The following is an 18,325-nucleotide window of genomic DNA, read 5'->3' on the forward strand; positions in this document are numbered from 1 at the left end:
GGGAAACTAATGACCTCATTCCCTTGGCATTATAAACAAAACACAGCCAAGCAGTTTTTAAATTATCCTTCGAAAACATATATACACACAATGATTTGTGTCTTGTCAGCCTAGTTATATTTGCACCGATTCCCATGGTAACAAGAAGAATGTGAAGTGCGACCTCAATAATGGGCAGTGCAGAGTAATTTTCTTTCGAAAAAACTAACAACTCTTCCATTTTCTTTTGACCTCTTAAGAGGCTGTTCAATCAGAGTCAGACACCCCCTTCTGATCCATACCTGTTATTTTGGGGATGCCCTCCAGTTTGGAAACTGGAAGAGTGATAATTAAGCCTTGAGCTGTGCCCACCCATAACAGCCCCTGGCAAATTAGAAGACTTGTGACTCGCATGCTCTTCTGACCTGCAATATAGAAAACATTGACAGAAAATTGAGTTTTCTTCACCACGTATTGTTACAGAATAACATAGTTCAAAACTCCAGCATGTTATTGGAGATTGTGGAATAAAAATAGACTCCTTGCTGATAAAAAGATACAAACAGACTGGATGGTTAGAGAATGAATTATGGGCTTTCGTTTATTTTAATAATACCAGAACAGTTCAGTCCTAGCATGTCCACATAAATAAATAAATAAATAAATAAAAAGAAATACTTTCATTGTTGATTCCCGGTGTTAGCTTTAGGTAAGGTTTAAGCTCTGTGATCAGTCTGTATTTGCCAAGCTTAACACATGCACAGCACAGCTACCTAGGGCTCTGGGTTACATAAGATTATGAAAAGTTGGATCCATGTTCTTGTTACTGACCCAGTTGAAAGAAAACTCATAGAAGCACAACAGAAGAAACGAGACTGTGAACTCAATATTAAACTTTTTTGTCTGCGAACTGAGTGCTTCAGAACTGTGGAGCTACAATGTTTTCACCTGCTTCACAGTCGCTGCACCTTCTATACTAAAACAAACCCAACTTTAACATGAACATGGGTCTGATTTTTAAAAGGTCCTGATGGTGTGCAGCAGGCCAAATATAAGTAAAATCCAAGTAAGCTCCTTTAATGTTATTCTTTTGGATTCCTTTTTATCTTGAACGGAGCCATGAAAGTCACTTTGGCATTGAAAACAAAACACGAATGAAAAATAAAAACAACAGCATTAAAACATCTGAAAATATGAGTGTGTATACTACATGCTGTATGCCACAAGTTTGTGTATTATCTGCTGTGCAGGTATGTGTCAGGTGTGTCTCCCCAAAACAATGCTGCACAAAACTGATACTGTGATATGAAGGCTATTAAACGAGCTCATTTCAGTTCATATCGGGTTGTTGTTTTTTGCTCTGTGACATTTTTGTTGAGACACAGCCACCTCCTGTTTTATTTTATTTTGGGAAGAGCAATATGTTGTCTTATTCGTAGCTTGAACCTCTGCTGTTTTTTACTGGCCATTCTTATTAAAAATATCATTTTCAGCTGCTTCATCATTATACTAGCTGATTTATTTTTAAAATTGCGGGCTGTAATTTTCATATTATTATTCAAAATATATTTATTTTGCAATTTCTGGGAAGATTTAGAGTGCAAGCGAAGCAGAAGGCATGGGAGAAATGTTTTGCTGACTGTAGTGGTGGGAGTTCCAACTCTCCTGATAAAACACACACACGCACACACACACATCTACAAAAGTTTTGATTTTTGTGTCTTGTTATTTATCTTAACCAGGGCCATCACTGTGCACGTGGACAAGCAGAATTAGCTTTAATTCTTTACCTACTTATTTATTCTCGTCTGTAGTTGATAACACCAGATGTGATGCACTGCAGCAAGTTGTTATTCATTCTGCTACAATTCAAGCATATTTTCTTTTCCTTTAGAGTGTGTTAATAATCCTTTGGATAAAGTTAACTTTGAAATTCTGTTATAGAGCATGATGCAATATTCAACATATATTTTGTACTGTTAGGCTTCCCACTGCAGAGCTGTTTGTAGCACTGCATTAGTGCCTTGGAAAGGATAATTGCACCCTCTTACTGTACATGCACATTCTTTGTTTCCAGTTAACAAAGGACTAAAAAAGCATTGTTGCTGTGGATTTATTTTTGCATTCCTTATGTGGTCCCTCAGCTTTTGGCTCCCACTGTGGCCTAGTTATCTATAGAACCATTTACCATAATATCCATGGCAATGATAATTGAATTACACCAACAGTCATTTGAATACAACCAAGAGAATGCTCATTTACATGTGTAGCTGTATTTACACGCGGTTGTGTGTCATGCTCAGATTATGACGATTTGCACGAGTGGCTCAACACTGTTATTAATTAATTAATTTCACTGTGCAGAGAAGTTCATGCAGTGTGTACAAGAGGAAGCGCAGTGAGCAAACAGAGCGCAGAGGCCTTTGGATGGAGACGTTAGAGGGTCACAGCAGTTAGTTAGACGTCGGGGGAAATGGCTTTTATCTCAAAACTGTTTATATGAGCTGTTTGTCTGTTTGTGCTTTGGTTAGAGGGCTTAAGTGAGAGAATGATGCTCATGAACACCCACTCACGGGCTACCATGAAATCTCAAGTTAAGTCGGAAGATGTGGGCACCAGGCATTGTCTTTAGAACAGTGATACAGAGGGATAATGGCAAAGATTAAGGAGGTATAGCTTAACCTCGAGCAATATTGCACCTCCAATTTTTACAGCAATGTACACACTCCGAAATGTAGTGGGTTTATCGTGGGAGCTTAAAAAGAAGATGTCTCCAAAAGATAAATGTTTCCCTATGATATGTCACTGAGGAGTTTATTTTGGGATATTTTTTTTCACCCTAAGGATAGAACTATTAAAGGCATTAGTAGAGAAGAGATCAGCAGTTTTCTCTGCCTCAGAAACTTCTCCGTTGTTTACTGCAACTGGAATTCCCTGTTGAGTATAAATCACATTAAGGGGAGAGGATTAGGGGGTATATCATTACTGCATGTCCTAGCATAAGTCAAGGAGAAACCTAAGGGAGCAGAGGCCCAGTAATGGAAAGCAACTATCAGTAATTCATGTGCAGTATCTTTGGTTGTAGAGTGTCGAGGGATCCGCTTTTCTCTTGTGAGCTCAACAAATCACAACTTAAGTCAAAGATCCTCTTCCTTTTGTGGACCCAGAAGACATGAGCAGCGCAACTCTTTTTCTTTTCACCCTGTAACTTCCCCCAGGGCCAAGTCTTGAGGCTGTGACCCTCCCACAGATCTACTGCATATTTCAAGGGGGAGCACCAGCGCTGGGTGAAGATGACCTCTGGGTCACAGTTTTCTCCAGATACTATGGCCATAGGAGCCTGTTCTCCTTAAAGTCTCCTCGTGAAAAAAAAAAAAAAAAAGGAACTTTGATCTAAAGGAGAAAAGTTCTGTGCTTGAAACATATGCCTGTTGGTATTCTTTCTTTACACAACTCACAAGAGAAAAGCTTTTTATTCCTGATATGATGGAGTGCTTCCACGGCTTTGAGTAATGCTCTAAATACATCAATCACACTCTGGTGTGACTCGATAAAAGGACCAAATTTTCTGAATCCAGATGCATTTATACCTCTCCCTTAAGCTTAAAGCGATCTTCAATATTGTGAATTCATGTTACAAATAGGCTAATAGGTGCACAAGCCACCGCCTGAAAATGTTTGAGCGAAGTTGACACTGAGTCAAACTATCATTATCACATTAGACACTTTTAGGTATGCTCTAATTTGTTTACCATAGTTCTTGCTTAAAAAAGGGAAAAACACCCACAGTTGCAGATAAATATTTCATCCATCATGAAGGAAGGTGCACAGGAAGTAATGGGTTCTCTGTGGCATCCTAAACGCACTGCAGTGAGAAGTAAAACAGGGGTGAGAGGATTTTAAAGCAGAGTGGAAAAGATGAAAAAGGGAGCGTAAGGGAAAAAGTGGGACAAAAAGAAAGTAAAATATTAACTCAAAAAGAGGATAGAGGGGAGGTGCATGTAGAGAAGAAGAGGTAAAATGGCACGATATTAAACAAGCATGGATTTGAAGAAAGGCAAGAATATTTTCAAAGTAATCCTATGTATAAAATCTTTAAGGCTGCCATTTTACTACTGCTTAGTGACATTAATTTTTTTTTATTAATCCCTGTCATTCACCGAGAGACTCTATTATGGCTTTCCAGAGGCCTGAGGTGGATACTTATCAGGTCAATCTTGTGAGGGCAAGAAACCAAAGGAGAAGAATATTTCTCTGCATTCTGGAGGAAAGCATCATGTCGTGCAATAAAGACAAAAAACAAAAACTTAAATAGGCATGTACCAGTGTTCTGGAGCGTTGAGCGTGTTGAGATGTTGATTTCCTGCAGAAGTTCCAACGTTTCAGTATGAAAGAGACGAATGGAGGAACCTTCTGAGAATGCCATCCACACCCCTCCACCAGCACACGCCATGTGTGCAACACTGACCAGCGGGTCTGGATGAACTTCAAACTTCTGTCAAACAAACAGTTAATTCTGTTACAACGACATGTGAAGTAAATGCAATCACCCATTTCATCAATAAATAATATAGAAAACATTTAGAAAACTGAAAGGTTAGCTCTCTCTGGATTCTCGTTCTGGTCTTTCAAACAACAGACATGACTTTTTCTCCACATAATGAGTGCACATCCAATATTGAGGCCTCGGTACAATATTTGCAAGATTTTCAGCATCAACTATAAAAATCCAGCTAAAATACAAAGTGAACCAGAGGAAAAAATGACAACATTTTTAGTTAGCGTTCGAATTATTGTGGCATTCAATTCAAATTTCAAAGAGTGTAGTGTTCAAGATCTAAGATAACTGTCGTGGTTATATTACAACTCGATGAGGTCGAAGTAGAAGTCCCCTGAATAATACATTTAGTGTTGCTCTACAAATAAAGTCTAGCTGTCCCTCATAATTTTGTAATTTAAAGAGTCACTGACACACGGGGCATGTTTTTGCATCATTCCCTTGGCTTCTATCATTTTAAGAGCACAATGGAAAAATAGTTTTGGGCACAGTCTTAATGAGGAGCTTGAAATAAATGCAATGAGCCTTATCATGGCAACACATACAGCCCCTGCGGTCTAAGGCGTGACAAGGGCTGCTTTGGGCATCATCTTGAAACTCATATCACTGTCAATGCACAAGTTGCATGAAGCTGGGCAATTAGTCAGTGAGAGTGACTCAGTATGGATGAGAATGCACCACCCACCCCAACCCAAGTGCACCGGCAGACAGGGATTACCACCTGTTTGTGTGCCCTTGCCAGTGGGTCCTCCTTTGTTTGAAATTAGGGAAAAGGAGAGAAGACTTTGATGTGTTTTCCCTTTTAATTGACTCCTCAGCAGTGGGTGCCTGTTCCACTAGGGAAACAATATGCAGTGCATCTCTACGTTTTTCAAATGCAGCCATCGAAAAATTAGATGAAGGAAAATTTCACCTTCAATAAGCCATTGCAATTCAAATATGTTGACACGTTTGGAGAGAAAAATTCTGTTGCGCTGCATGTGATGTATAAGTAATGCATTCCTCAATATCGAGCAAGGTGGCTCTAAAACGGACTTCCAGCTCATCAATGGGTAACATACTGTGGCGGTTAGACGCCATCTTTCCTGCCATATGTGTGAAACCACCTGGATGGGATCCTGGAAAAACGAAACCAACACATCAGGCCCATCTGACGGGGCTACAAGGATTCTCAAAAAGTGCCTAAGAATATTTAAAATATTGATTTAATGTGTGTAATGAAATTTACAAAAGCATCGATTCACATTTCAGCCCGCACTGCAAAATCCATTCCAGATTTCATCACACGTATACTGTAGATAAAACACAGTGAATGCCCATTGTGTTGTGTCAAATACAAGGTAAGTAAAAGCCACAACTGTTGCCCCCAACCAACAACGTGGTATTAGTCTCCTGAATCCAACGCTGCTTACAGAGATGAGGTAGTCAGTGAAGCTTGACAGTAGTAATGTGCCCTTTCCACTCAGCTCGGCAGTGCCACACTAACAGCAACATCTCTCCTATATTCCTCCCACCAGCAGTGGGAAATAACAGCAGAGCTAAAGCCACAAACACTACAGCTGGTCTGAACAGCTCATTAGTCCTTCATTACACAGGGTGACAAGGTGTCTTTGTCCTTTTCTGAGTGCAAAGTCCACATCTTCACTCTAAGGGCGAAGGAGCTGAGTGGACATGTGAGTGATAGGCGAAAGCAGGAAGAGTAAGAAATAGTAATGGGAAGAGGAAAGAACAGGGCCTGCCAGTCAGTATTGATCAAAGCCTGTATGCCCACGTATGTCCTACTTTGTTAAGGTCTGGTTATATGGGAGTGACTCAAACCTCCGCAGACTGTTGGAGTTTGTGGAGCACTGTAATGATACTGAGACTGGATGTTGAGTGTCTGAAATAACGAAGCCAAGCTTGGCAGTTTTCGAGCAAAATGAAATTTGTGTATGAATCAAAACAAACAAACCGAGCTCTGTTTTACTATCATATTCAGATCCCCTACTGCGTGACAATCTACTAAATAAAAAATGCCTTGATTGGTTGAAATTTTCTTCATTTTCTAATCAATGAAAGTGTTTCAGAGTCCCGCTGTATTCAGCGTTCCTGCTGCTTCCAAACCCTTTCCTCTGGCGTGATGTGAATGTAAACAGGGTTATAATTTTAGTAAATGTATTGTTTTTGTTTGAGTGAAACAGTTTAATAACAAATAAAAACACTGTTCCCTCCACCCCGACAGACACTTTCTGTGTGTGTTTGGTGTAAATAGGGTTGGTCGGTGTGAACACGCCTCACAGCGTGACTGTAGCAATTGTATGTGAAGAGACACAGTGGGTGTGGCGGTGGGGGAAAGAGTTGGTGGCAATCCTTTTTAGGTCAAGAGGGGGTTATTTTTTTGTTGCAGTGCCAAATGAATGACATCTAGGTTGAGCTCTGTTAGTCTTAGACTGAATACAAGAAAACAAGCTTTTGGTTATTCTCAGCTGTTTAACACTTCTTAAAGCTATATTTATTTTCAATGCCAGCAGGAGCGACTGCAAGGTCGACTGCATTAGAAAACGCTCCAACTTCTGACTTAAAATAATACATCAATAATTTTTTTCCTGATGAGCATGTGGTCTCAATCCTTACTTTTACATCTTGATTGACAAGTCACTTCCTAACCACGCAGCCCTTGCTGTCACGACCATTTCCAAAAAGTTGTAAAGTGAGGGCTTGCTGTGAGGTAGTTGATCACTCTTACTGAAAAGAAACAGCCTGATGGAGATGGATAACACTCTACAGCAGCACCTTTAGTCTTGCCACACTTTATCAACTCCACCAGTCTGAAGCTAGAAGATCTTAAACTGCATAGGAAAACCACAGAAACGGTCAGCACATTATTATAACCCTTTGAAAGCTGCATATGTAAACATTTAAGTATGTAAATGTTAGCGATAATCCAAATAGCGCACAGTTAGCTCTGCAACCTCTGAACATATTTTTGTAAATGAACACAAATATGGATTCACTTCTAAACCTTACAGAACTTCACAACCAACAAGTGAAGTCGCGAGGGGTCTACACATTTCAAATTCAGTCTATGCATAAAACAGATGTGCGCCAAATTAGAGGTGTGATTAGTGGGAACTAATGCTGATCTTGGCAAGGATTGGATCTCTGCTTCTGATCATTCTGATCATTTTAGCACCACTAACAACTCAGACGGCAACAGGCGTTCTGAGTAAAACATTTTGATTAATATTGGCTAGATTACCATGAAATTTTGCGCCGACCTAGATGGATCCAAGAGGTTGAATCACAAATAACGATTAAATGATGATCCATTTTCATAAACAGGGAAAATCTGTTGAGGTTGGGTCATAAACTGTACTTTGTTTTTAGAGCTGAACAAGATAAACGGTGTACTATCTGAGCCTTAAGAATGTTGTCATTGTCATGCTAGTATTCGCATTTGTTTTCAGCTACAGACACAGCAGAGAAAAGTGCCATTTGGAGTCTCTTTGAACTACATAAAATATCTTTGTGTGATAAAACTGATAGCTGCTTCTGAATTTCTAAATGTGTTCTTTCCTCTATTGCTTTCTCCTTTCCTTACAAACATGGTATTTTTAAGCATTTGTCAGCACTATAATTTTCACGTACTCCACTGGGCTAGAGTGAATATAATTAAATAATACAAAGCTGAGAGTCCATACAATTTTGCAAGTGTTATGACAATCCTTTGGGGATCTGCTGAAGGCAATTTCAACACCCTAGGAAGTATTTTCTTGTTTACCCAAACAGACTAAAAATGATATATTTAAATAACACTATGCAGCCAAGGCCTTGATTGTGAACACTTAAAAAGACTCTCACGATGAGCAGCAGGGTGCATCAAATGAAATGGGGCACGTGTCCAGCAGAGTCACAGATAAATGATTCAGAAGTACAAATCTCACAAAGTGGTGAACATCCATGTGGGGAAACAATGAAGTGAAGTAGAATTGAGTCCATGACCCTTGAGCCTTGAACCAAGTCATATCTCTTCCTGTAGGTGCCAAATACTACTTGTCTAGATCCTGGATATGCACCACAGCCCCTGTGAAGTCAGCCCTCTTGAGTCCATATTAGTGAGGAAGACAAGGTTAGCAAAGTAGTAACCAGAGCTGACCTGCTAAGCTCTGTGGGAGATACTGTGAACCAGAACTGCGTGGTCATTCAGCTGATTAAGCTTGTGTCTCTGGAGAAGTAGACTACGGGAAAAAAGGTGAAGGAATAAAAGCAGACACTAGCTCGACTAAGTCCTGTTTATGTGGATTTTGAAGCATGCTTAAAAAGCAGCTATTTTTGATTTGAATATCCAGATCTGTCACGTGATTTTTCTGAAAAAACCAAAAACAACACCTATAAAATGTATCTTATATAATTCTGATTTTTGAGGAAGATGTTTTTTTCCTCTACCTTTTGGGCAAGTACATCAGCAGTTTTATGATAGGCATAGGGAGAACGAAAACATCAGTAATTGCAAATTGAAAAAGTGATGAAATGAAGGTGGTACATTTTCTACTGCTTTCTCCCCCCCGAAAATGTAACTCATTTACAATGAAAATGAAAAACACTTTTATATGAAATGAAATGAAGTGAATTCTCACTTGTTAGGTTTTTTTAAAATTAAATTCAGCAATTAATTTTATATGTCATAAACTTTTATTCACCCAGGAAAGGTTGACTTGGTACACATGCTCATTTAAGCTAACACCCTGTCCATTTATTCAGCCACGTAGACTTACATCTGGGAGCTATAATTAAGCAGTAATGGTTTGCAGTTTTGCATCGGAATACCATATTAACATTACCCAGAAGAGTTTGTTTTATGTCATTCATTATTGTGTACCTCAGCTGGAGAAGTCACCCTGCTCTAAACCGCTAATGACGCGCTGTATAGAAGAACACCTTGGAGAATGACTACACGAAAAATGGAAACAATGACAAAGGCAACACCCGTGATAATTTTCTGGAGAGAATGGTACACATTCTGTGCCGCAACTTTGAGTGGCACAGAAAAATAAAACGTTTTTTCTGAGCAAGAACACTGTATGACTCTACAAGGGGTCTGTGTCTCTATCTATGCAGCAGCTCCAGGCAGTAAATCTTGATTACATCACAGATTAGAATGCTGGCTCTCTAGGATGGCTGCATAAATCTTCCCAGAAAATGAAAGGAGTGTAAGTTTGCATTTCTTCAAATGTTGCAGAAAACAAAAATAGAACAAAACTACTGTAATGTGGATTTTCACTGAACTCATTTATTTGCTCACGTAACCTTTTGGAAAAAGTCAAAGATAATCTCTTTGAAGTTTATTTCTTAACCTGATTTTAAACAGCGTCCACATTTCTTAATATGATAGGTAACCGTAATGAGATGCTAAATCTAGATGCAGTTGAAAATATAACATTAACTAATATTTCTTAGAACAAAATATTAGCAGGGAACATAAACGGATGTTCTAACAACTGAATTTTAGCATGCAATCATTTCTCTTCTGTCATTGGCCATGTGGAAATGAGATTTCACACAGACAGGGAGTGACAACAGCTATCAGCTGCTATCAGCTCATCAGCTACTTGCTAACTATATCTGACTTCTTTCAACCAAATACATCTCTTTGTTCTATGGGCTTTTTCATAACGCAGATTTACTATCAGCTGTGGAAATTCAACATTATTCAAATACCAACACTAAGTTTTGTGTTTTGCTCTGTTTTATTTAGTTTGACGCAATGTAGAAAAATCACTGGCTGTTTACATTTTTAGCAGTTGTATACACTGCCAAACTGTATGTCCAGAGACAGTTTCTTTATTTACCTGTGTGTTGAAGCTAGATATTTCCATGACTGTGACAGAGTTCCCACAGCTCGCCCACACTGAGTCGTCTAACACCAGCAGTGTCCGAACTGGCTCTGTACCCAGGCTTACACATCTACGGGATTCAGGGTCCCAAAGATCATCTGAGGAACAAAAACAGTAACGAAATGAGAAAAAAAACAAAACAAAACACCACAATGCTCAAAACTACAACCAACATGTGAGAAACCCCTTAAAATCAGAAAAGGCTATTATCACAGCTAGCCTACAGTTATATTAATAAAGTCTGAACACATGCCCCACTTCTGCTGGAGCCCTTTCACACTGAGTAAGGCAATTAAAGTCAATTCTTCCCACTTGTACCACAGCAAGTTAGCTTGGTGTTTATAACACAAAAAAATAAATATAAATAGAGCTCTTTAACACTGTTGAGCAATTACGAAAGCTTCAGCGGAAAGGGTTCACGGAAGAGATTTGCTTTGTTTTTTTCATTCTAATGAACAACTGTGAGAGAACTACAGGTTGACTGAAGATTGTGGACTTCCATTTGAAATACCACACACTGTGTCTCGCCACACACTGCGTAACGCCACACTGTGTAGAACAATGCTTACACCCTTGCCACCCATATCCCAACGAGCCTGGTGTACACTTTAGTGCATTTCCTAACATCTTTATCACCAGGTCTTTTGCCAATTAAAAAATAAAACAAAACAAAAAAACTGAAATTTTGGCTCTCGACACCTCATCCTCGTTCTTTGGTTCATCGGTGTGAAAATGAAGCAGAGTTTTAATCACGGGGCACACACTGTGGCTACCACAGAAGCACATTATAAAGTAAATTACACGAGAATTTCCTTTGCTATGCGTTAATGAAGGAAAATTAGAGAAGAGTGCATCCAACCATTTAATTAACATTTTGAATTGTTTATTTCTGCCTTTCAGTGCAGAATAGCTTTACAATGCCTTCTGACTTCCACAGGTTAATTGTTTGGCATGTTATAAAGGTCATTTTTTTCACCTTTTCAAAATTCAATCTTGTAAATGTCCCTCTGGCCACTATCGCTAAGCAATGCCACGCCGTTACTTCTCTCTCTTTAACATATGGGCCAATCTTGTTGCAGTAAACCAAACTTCCCTCCCACGTTTTGTGTAATATTACCATCGCAAGAGTACATGATATTCAACATGCACTTCACAGTGAGATAAGCAGAAGCATGCTATTTATTGTCAACAGTTTATTAAATGTATTGACAAAGGTTTCAGCTGAAGCCTTGGTATATCCTGAATGCTGTAGACTTGTTTTCAGACAGCAACATGCTAGTCAGGGGCATAAATCTCTAACAGATGTGCCGAACCCACAAACATTCCTGGGCAACCTCCAGAGCTCTTCTCCTGTCCTCTTTTTTAAATTTTTTTTTAATGCAAAGCATGAATAGTAATATTTAATCGGTATGCAGCAGCTTGGTGTAATTAATCATCTTTTCTGCTTGGGAGGAGAGAGGAGCACAAGAGGCAAGCAGGCAAGCCTGTTGACATACTGTGGCCAGGTAAAAGGAATCTGGTGATAGAGCTATTGTGCTCCTGCTGGCTGTGAAGACTGCAAAGCACTGCTGAGATGGTGTTAAGCCCCCTTGGCCTTTGCAATGCCTGACTAAACATGGCATGCCATCTACCACATGGTGTAGTGTTATTTTCATACTTTCAGCAGGTGTGAAAATCACTGGGAAAGGGAAGTGTAGCGTATTGAGAAAAGGGATTCTATGGCAATAATTTCAAATCTAGTCCAAATATATATATATATATATATATATATATATATATATATATATGTGTGTATATCTATAGATATATATGTATATATATATATATATATATATATATATATATATATATGTGTGTATATCTATAGATATATATGTATATCTATATATATATATATATATATATATATATATATATTAGGGGTGCAACGATACACAAAATTCACGGTTCGGTTCAGTTCGATACTTTGGTGTCACGGTTCGATATTTTTTCGATACAAAAAAAAAAGTTCATGCCTTTTTAATTTGTCATTTATTAAATTTTCACGGCACATTCTGCACCAAATCTCTGTGCGTTCATCATTTGTTTGAAGCCAGCTCACCTCCTGCAACCACTTTTCCGAGAATACGCGCTTCTTTTGTGGTTCAGACTCCTTCTGACATTTCTTTGGAGGCGGAGGTACATCACAGTAATTGCTTAAAGGAGCTTCTTCGACATCTTTAAGAGTTCTAAACAAATGTCTGTCCTCCTCCTCAAAATCTTATGTAGGCAAACACGCGTTGCAACTTCTTATCTTGTGCGCGTTTTTTATTTTGACAGGGAATGCGCACCTGCGGACAACTTATGTGCAGCCCTGGTTATTTAGCTCGTCATATTGCAGCCACAGAAATTCTTTTGTCCATGAAACCATAAAGCTGCTCTTTCTTTTTGCCTTATAGTCTGATTTGTCATAACTTTTCCGTTTTGTGGTAAGCTTTTCTTTGGCTGTCACTTCTTCACCCTGACCTGTCTTATTTGGCTCAGCAGAACTAAAATATATATCCTGCTGCTTTGACACACTCACTTAATGCTCAGCGATTCTCTGCGCGATCAACCTCTCACATGTTTAAGCTGCGGGAGATTTCACTTGTCATGTTTGCATAGTAAGCTAATGATTGATAAGACGATGTCAGAGGAATTGGTGCGCAAATTATCATCACTCACCAATCAGTACTGTCGCTCTCTATACACAGTTCATGCGATTGCAAAGTGAAAGCAAAAAAACAAGCGCAAATTCAAACGCGATTTCAATATGTCACATTGACAGTGGCTCACCGATGCCAATGACATAATTACCCAGCTACATTTCCGAAAGAATGCAAAAGCATTGACATAGATTTTTCCTTCCTACGATAGGCCAACGGGCAGGGCAGAGAGATTTTGGTAGCCCGACTGGAAAAATCGCTAGCGATTTTGCGAGCCCTGTATCTGATTGAGGAATCACTCATCTTTGGAAAAGAGAGTTTATTACAGAGAAATGTCTCTTTCCAAAATAAAAGCTCTACTACACGCTTCTTCTGGGCTATATTCTCAGCAGCATATTAAACATATCAGGTCCCCATAAGGAGAATCGTGTGCTAACGGCTGTCTAAATGACTCGGGTAAAGTTTGTAGCATGCGTGCTTGTTGTTTTTCTCTGCTTCCACTTGTCTTTGCACTAGGATGATGTCGGCATAAATGTGCAGTCATATTCGTTGTGTTCCCACTAGTGCTGTCAGCGTAAATCTCATTGAAATGACTTTAACGCCACAACACGGAAAATCTCCGTTAACGAGCTACCGCGGATCGCCCCATGCGTGGGGCTGGACGGCCAACACGTTAACGAGCTAACTGCGCTAACACACTAGTTCCCACCCATGTAATTGAGCATTGCTGGCACATCCAACATACTGTTTTACTTTAGTCCACGACACGCTTACCTTCAGGGTCATACTTCACATGAAAACCAAAATAGTTCCAAACGCCAGATCTGAATGAGGGTGGGGGAGGTTCAATTTGCCATGTTGCAAGGAGAGCTTAACTTCTGTCTGGCTAGCTTGCCCTGTGCTCAGTGAATCTGCGTTCGACTACTCCGCCTAGGCTGCACTGTCGAGCGCAGATCCACTGAGCGCTCAACACAGACGTCAGAAGAAGTTGATAAAATAAATTAAAAATTTTGTATTGTTCGATACATATGCGTACCGAACCGAAAGCACTGTATCGAACGGTTCAATATCGATACGAGTATCGTTGCACCCCTAATATATATATATATATATATATATATATATATATATATATATATATATATATATATATATATATATATATGGACTAGATTTGAAATTATTGCCATAGGAGACATATATATATTACATAGATTAAATCATTTTTATTTTTAGATTATTTTATCTAAACACACACACACAAATTTGCAGACCAAATTAATAAAACAATTTACATTTGAATACAATAGATGTTTTATAAATACCTAATGAGAGAAAACAGCAAACCCATTTGTACTAATTATTTCACTGCAGGGAAAAATATTATTGTTGATTAACGATCCCCATTAGAAGTCAACCATAAAATACTTTTTAGCCCATCTTGGTTTTACATCTCATTAGGAGTTGACATCAGTGCCATGCAGGTGCCTATCTGTAGAGACACAAAAAGACCTGAAATATGGGATGACCTCACATGAGTAAATAACCAACAAAGTAATCTAAATTTAATTTGTTGTTAAAAACAATGCTTTCTGCCTGTGTAATTGGGACTGTTTTGCACTGGAGGAAAAACAACACACATTGATTTCATAAAGGAGAAAGCCTCATTTGCCATCTCTACAGGATATACATGTTTAAAAAAAAGAAAAAACAGCATTTTTGGCATTTATTTAATATAAAAATGCATTTTTCTTTTCTTTTTTTTGCCTGTCCCGTTTTGCTCTTTTGCCATCAGAATTATTGTCTAAAGGCGAAGAAAGATGCCCAACGGATATGCATTTATTTTCTGATGTCTTTATCATTTTATACCCATTACAAAGGGCAAACTACACCCAGTGTCAATGATACATCCTTAACTTCCTTAACTAGCACACACACACACACACGCACACACACGCACACACACTCACAGACAGGTAGCCACCCCTGACAGACACTAAACTATAGCCAATCAGTCTATGGAGTAAAGCAGCTTCAGGAGCACCTTACCACTGTTATTTCTTCCATAAACCATCATGGTTCCATTCCGCAGTCCTGCAAACAGGAAGCGGGAGGAGTGCTTCAGGCAGAGCACAGGGCACCCCTCTGGGTTATGGAGGGTCAGTAAGCATTGTGCTGCAGTGTCCACACTGCCATAGACCAGCACTCTGTAAGAACAACAGCGGCACAAGCCAACGTGATAAATGAGCATCATTTGAAATGACAGAGTGGCTCATTTTCATGCAGTTTGATTTAAGAGTGCACGGAGCATTGAGTATGTGGGACTACTCCGTCTTTCTTGTGTTTGAAATGCCATCTGAACTTGGCTGCATCTTATTGTCTTCTTCAGGATGACAAATGCACATCACATTTGTTTCTTTCTGACTGAGAAAAAATGTTAAGTCACATTGGAGCTGACAAGCTGTGCTAAAATGCTGAAATTGTGTTTTTTTTTTTTTAAATTTATTTATTAGTTGTTATTATTTTATTATATCTTTTTTCCCCTTGCCCCAGAATAGACACTTACACTGAAAAGGAATATGTCAGCATAAACAAACTGCTGACATATCAGTTCCTATGCAAATGACTAACACTAACGTTAATAAAAATAACTAAATTTATAAACATAGGAGTATTCTCTGTCTAAAACAACAACAACAATTTATGCACTGTTACTGTGACAGGGGACTGAGATTAAACCTATCTCCTATCTCACACAGTGAGGATCAGAAGGTTTATTATTTGAAAATGAAACAGTGATCTTAGCTAAAGTAGCGGTATTGATGCTGTGTTGAGGTTTCATCTCTGATATCTTGCTTTGATGAAATACTGACAAGCAAATCTATATTGCTAGAAATCCCAGGGGACCATCACAGAGAATAATACAGCAGATTATTTTAAAACAGAAGATGTCAGGTATACCCAAAGCCATTTCCTCCCTTATCTTTGAATTTGTGCTTTTTCTGTTACACTAAACATAGCTTTAAAAATTGGCCTTTTCTGACATTAAACCTCTCTTATATTTTGTGTCGCTCACCGGCCATCGTCTAATCCAACACAAATATTGGAGCCGATTGCCGAGGGTGTCTTATGAACTCCCGACTCCACTTCATCAGTTGGGGAAGGTAGCGGGACATATTCTAGACATCGGACTGGAGAATCTACTTGCAGGCTTTTTACAGCCCGTGGGATGGGTCTGTTGAGAGAAAATATCTCTATCTGTCCTTGGGAACCTTCTGCTCCGCCAGCCACCTGTAGAAAGAAAAAAAACCTTGAGTGAAAAAGGTTGAGACCTCATGTTAAGCGGTACCAGTGGACTGAATCATAATGCCACGGATAATAAGCTATTTTGCTGAAAAAAGGATACCAGTAGCAGGGAGCACAACCGGAGCAGTTCTCTTAGATCACAATTTCAGTGTATGTTCACTGAAGGCAAGAGGATCGTATCATGATTAAACATTATCTACCTGACAACAATGTAGACCTAAAAAAAATTATCCTGTTAAAGCGTTCTGTTTGTAGCCCAAACTCACTCCCTTTTATATTCTTTAGGCCATTAAATACCATTATATAATGGATTCACAATGTCATCGCCAGAACATCAAACAAATCTTAAAACTTGTGCGATCTTTTCATCAGTGAAGAACAGAGGGTTCTGAAAGGCTTTGAGTCGTTTAATCATGATGGTTTTCGTTACTTTACGAGATCAAGTGACTGATCTGGATTGCTGGAGTCAGTTCATTACAAAGAAAAGAAAAATCATTTTCAATTAAATGTACTGACATCTGATATTAACAAGTCCAAGGTCACACTAAACATGTGAGACGCTGCTCTCAGTTCTAATATTCAGATATATACAAGGTTACAAACTGAGCTATTGACAGCTCAGTTTCATGGACGCCCAATGTGGAGAAAGTTTTCACCAATCAATGACTGTAGATGTCGCCCACTTTGCTTGATGCTCCATAAATTTGTCATGGGTGGTGAAGCATCACCACCCATGACAAATTCGTCAAGGCGATTGACGCCCTGAGCTGTAGCTAAAAGTCTGCCTCAATAGAAGCTTGATATCCTGTGTACCACATTTTTACTGCGCATTTATTGGTCTGTGAGTAAGCATGTCAAAACCAATGCTGAGAAAACTAAAAGGGCAGGAACCCTCCAACCTATCTCTGATGCAATTCCAATTAAGATGACATCGCTTTCATTCCTAAACAATTAAAGTGTCACTTTGAGTTTTCAATATGATTTCATTACTCCTGTGAGAAGCCAAGGTAGATGTACATACAAAACACAATGCTGTTCTTGGAAAAGAACACACACAGCAGCTTGCTGCGAGACAGCGAGGATTTATTCCCTGTATGAATCACATCGTGCGAATGTGACAGGAGCTAAATATAGTCTTTAGCTCTTCTCCTCCACGCTCACCCTTATTTGCATGCAATCATTTGTTTGATTTGTATCAGTGTGCAGAATCTGGACAGGAGCAATCCTTCGAGCTCTTGAGAAGGAGCCAGAACAAATAATGCTCTGTTGCACAGGGTGAAACGACGATAGGGAGAACTTATCTTGCAGGAAGGAGCCCAAAAATGGCTTCAAAGGACTGTGGAAACAGAGCCAGAGGCCTAGACCCCTTCATCCTGCCTCTTACACAATTTAACATTCACACGTCCACTTGTACCTCCCAAAACCCAAACAGCCTTAGTTTAACCTATCCAGGGAATCTGTGGTGTCCACACAAAGACTTATTTAACGGGACAGATACATTTGGAATTGTGCCCTGGAAAGAATCTTTGCCTTGGAGAAAGAAAAAAACAAACTTTCTCTGCCAGCATTAATGAGATTATTCTGCAAGCCGTGAGGAGGTGTGGGAGAGTGGTTATGATGGCACCCTCTCCTAAATTCTTTTCACCACACAGAATGAAAACCACTACATTGTTAATTTCCTCTGAAGCTGTTATATTTTTAAATTTCTCATGAGCTATGAAAGGTATCTTGTTGAATAGGTGCGTAAAGAAAACGCACAAAACCAGAATTCATTAGGCCTTTATCTAAAATGAGAAGTAGGAAGTTGGGGAAAGTGGGACAAGGAAGGTGAAGGCAAACAGGGAAACACTGGGGTATCAGTATGATTAGACACAATGTCATTACTCTGATCAAAGCACGCAGAAATCCCCATAGCCCATCTCACT

At 39.2% G+C, this 18,325-nt stretch overlaps 1 protein-coding gene and 1 long non-coding RNA gene across 5 annotated transcripts in view; both read right to left on the bottom strand.

Moving 5' to 3' along the window:
* The window catches only part of arhgef10la (Rho guanine nucleotide exchange factor (GEF) 10-like a), a 130,542-nt gene that overhangs the window by 18,124 nt on the left and 94,093 nt on the right, over positions 1-18,325 (bottom strand). For all 4 annotated transcript variants that reach the window (XM_085160896.1, XM_085160897.1, XM_085160895.1 and 1 more), the window contains 5 exons: positions 16,171-16,385; positions 15,144-15,301; positions 10,366-10,508; positions 4,303-4,474; positions 282-404 (listed from right to left, as the gene is read on the bottom strand). In XM_085160896.1, coding sequence (XP_085017022.1) covers positions 282-404; positions 4,303-4,474; positions 10,366-10,508; positions 15,144-15,301; positions 16,171-16,385 — 811 coding nt within the window. The remainder of the gene's footprint in view (positions 1-281; positions 405-4,302; positions 4,475-10,365; positions 10,509-15,143; positions 15,302-16,170; positions 16,386-18,325) is intronic.
* LOC146518061 (uncharacterized) lies at positions 4,807-10,359 on the bottom strand. Its single transcript, XR_014874264.1, has 2 exons — positions 7,726-10,359; positions 4,807-7,676 (listed from the first exon to the last, which is right to left on the bottom strand). It is a non-coding gene; the product is annotated as an uncharacterized LOC146518061 (long non-coding RNA).

This window comes from Neolamprologus multifasciatus, chromosome 5 (assembly GCF_963576455.1).
Source record: "Neolamprologus multifasciatus chromosome 5, fNeoMul1.2, whole genome shotgun sequence".
In the NCBI taxonomy this organism is placed as follows: Eukaryota; Metazoa; Chordata; class Actinopteri; order Cichliformes; family Cichlidae; genus Neolamprologus; species Neolamprologus multifasciatus.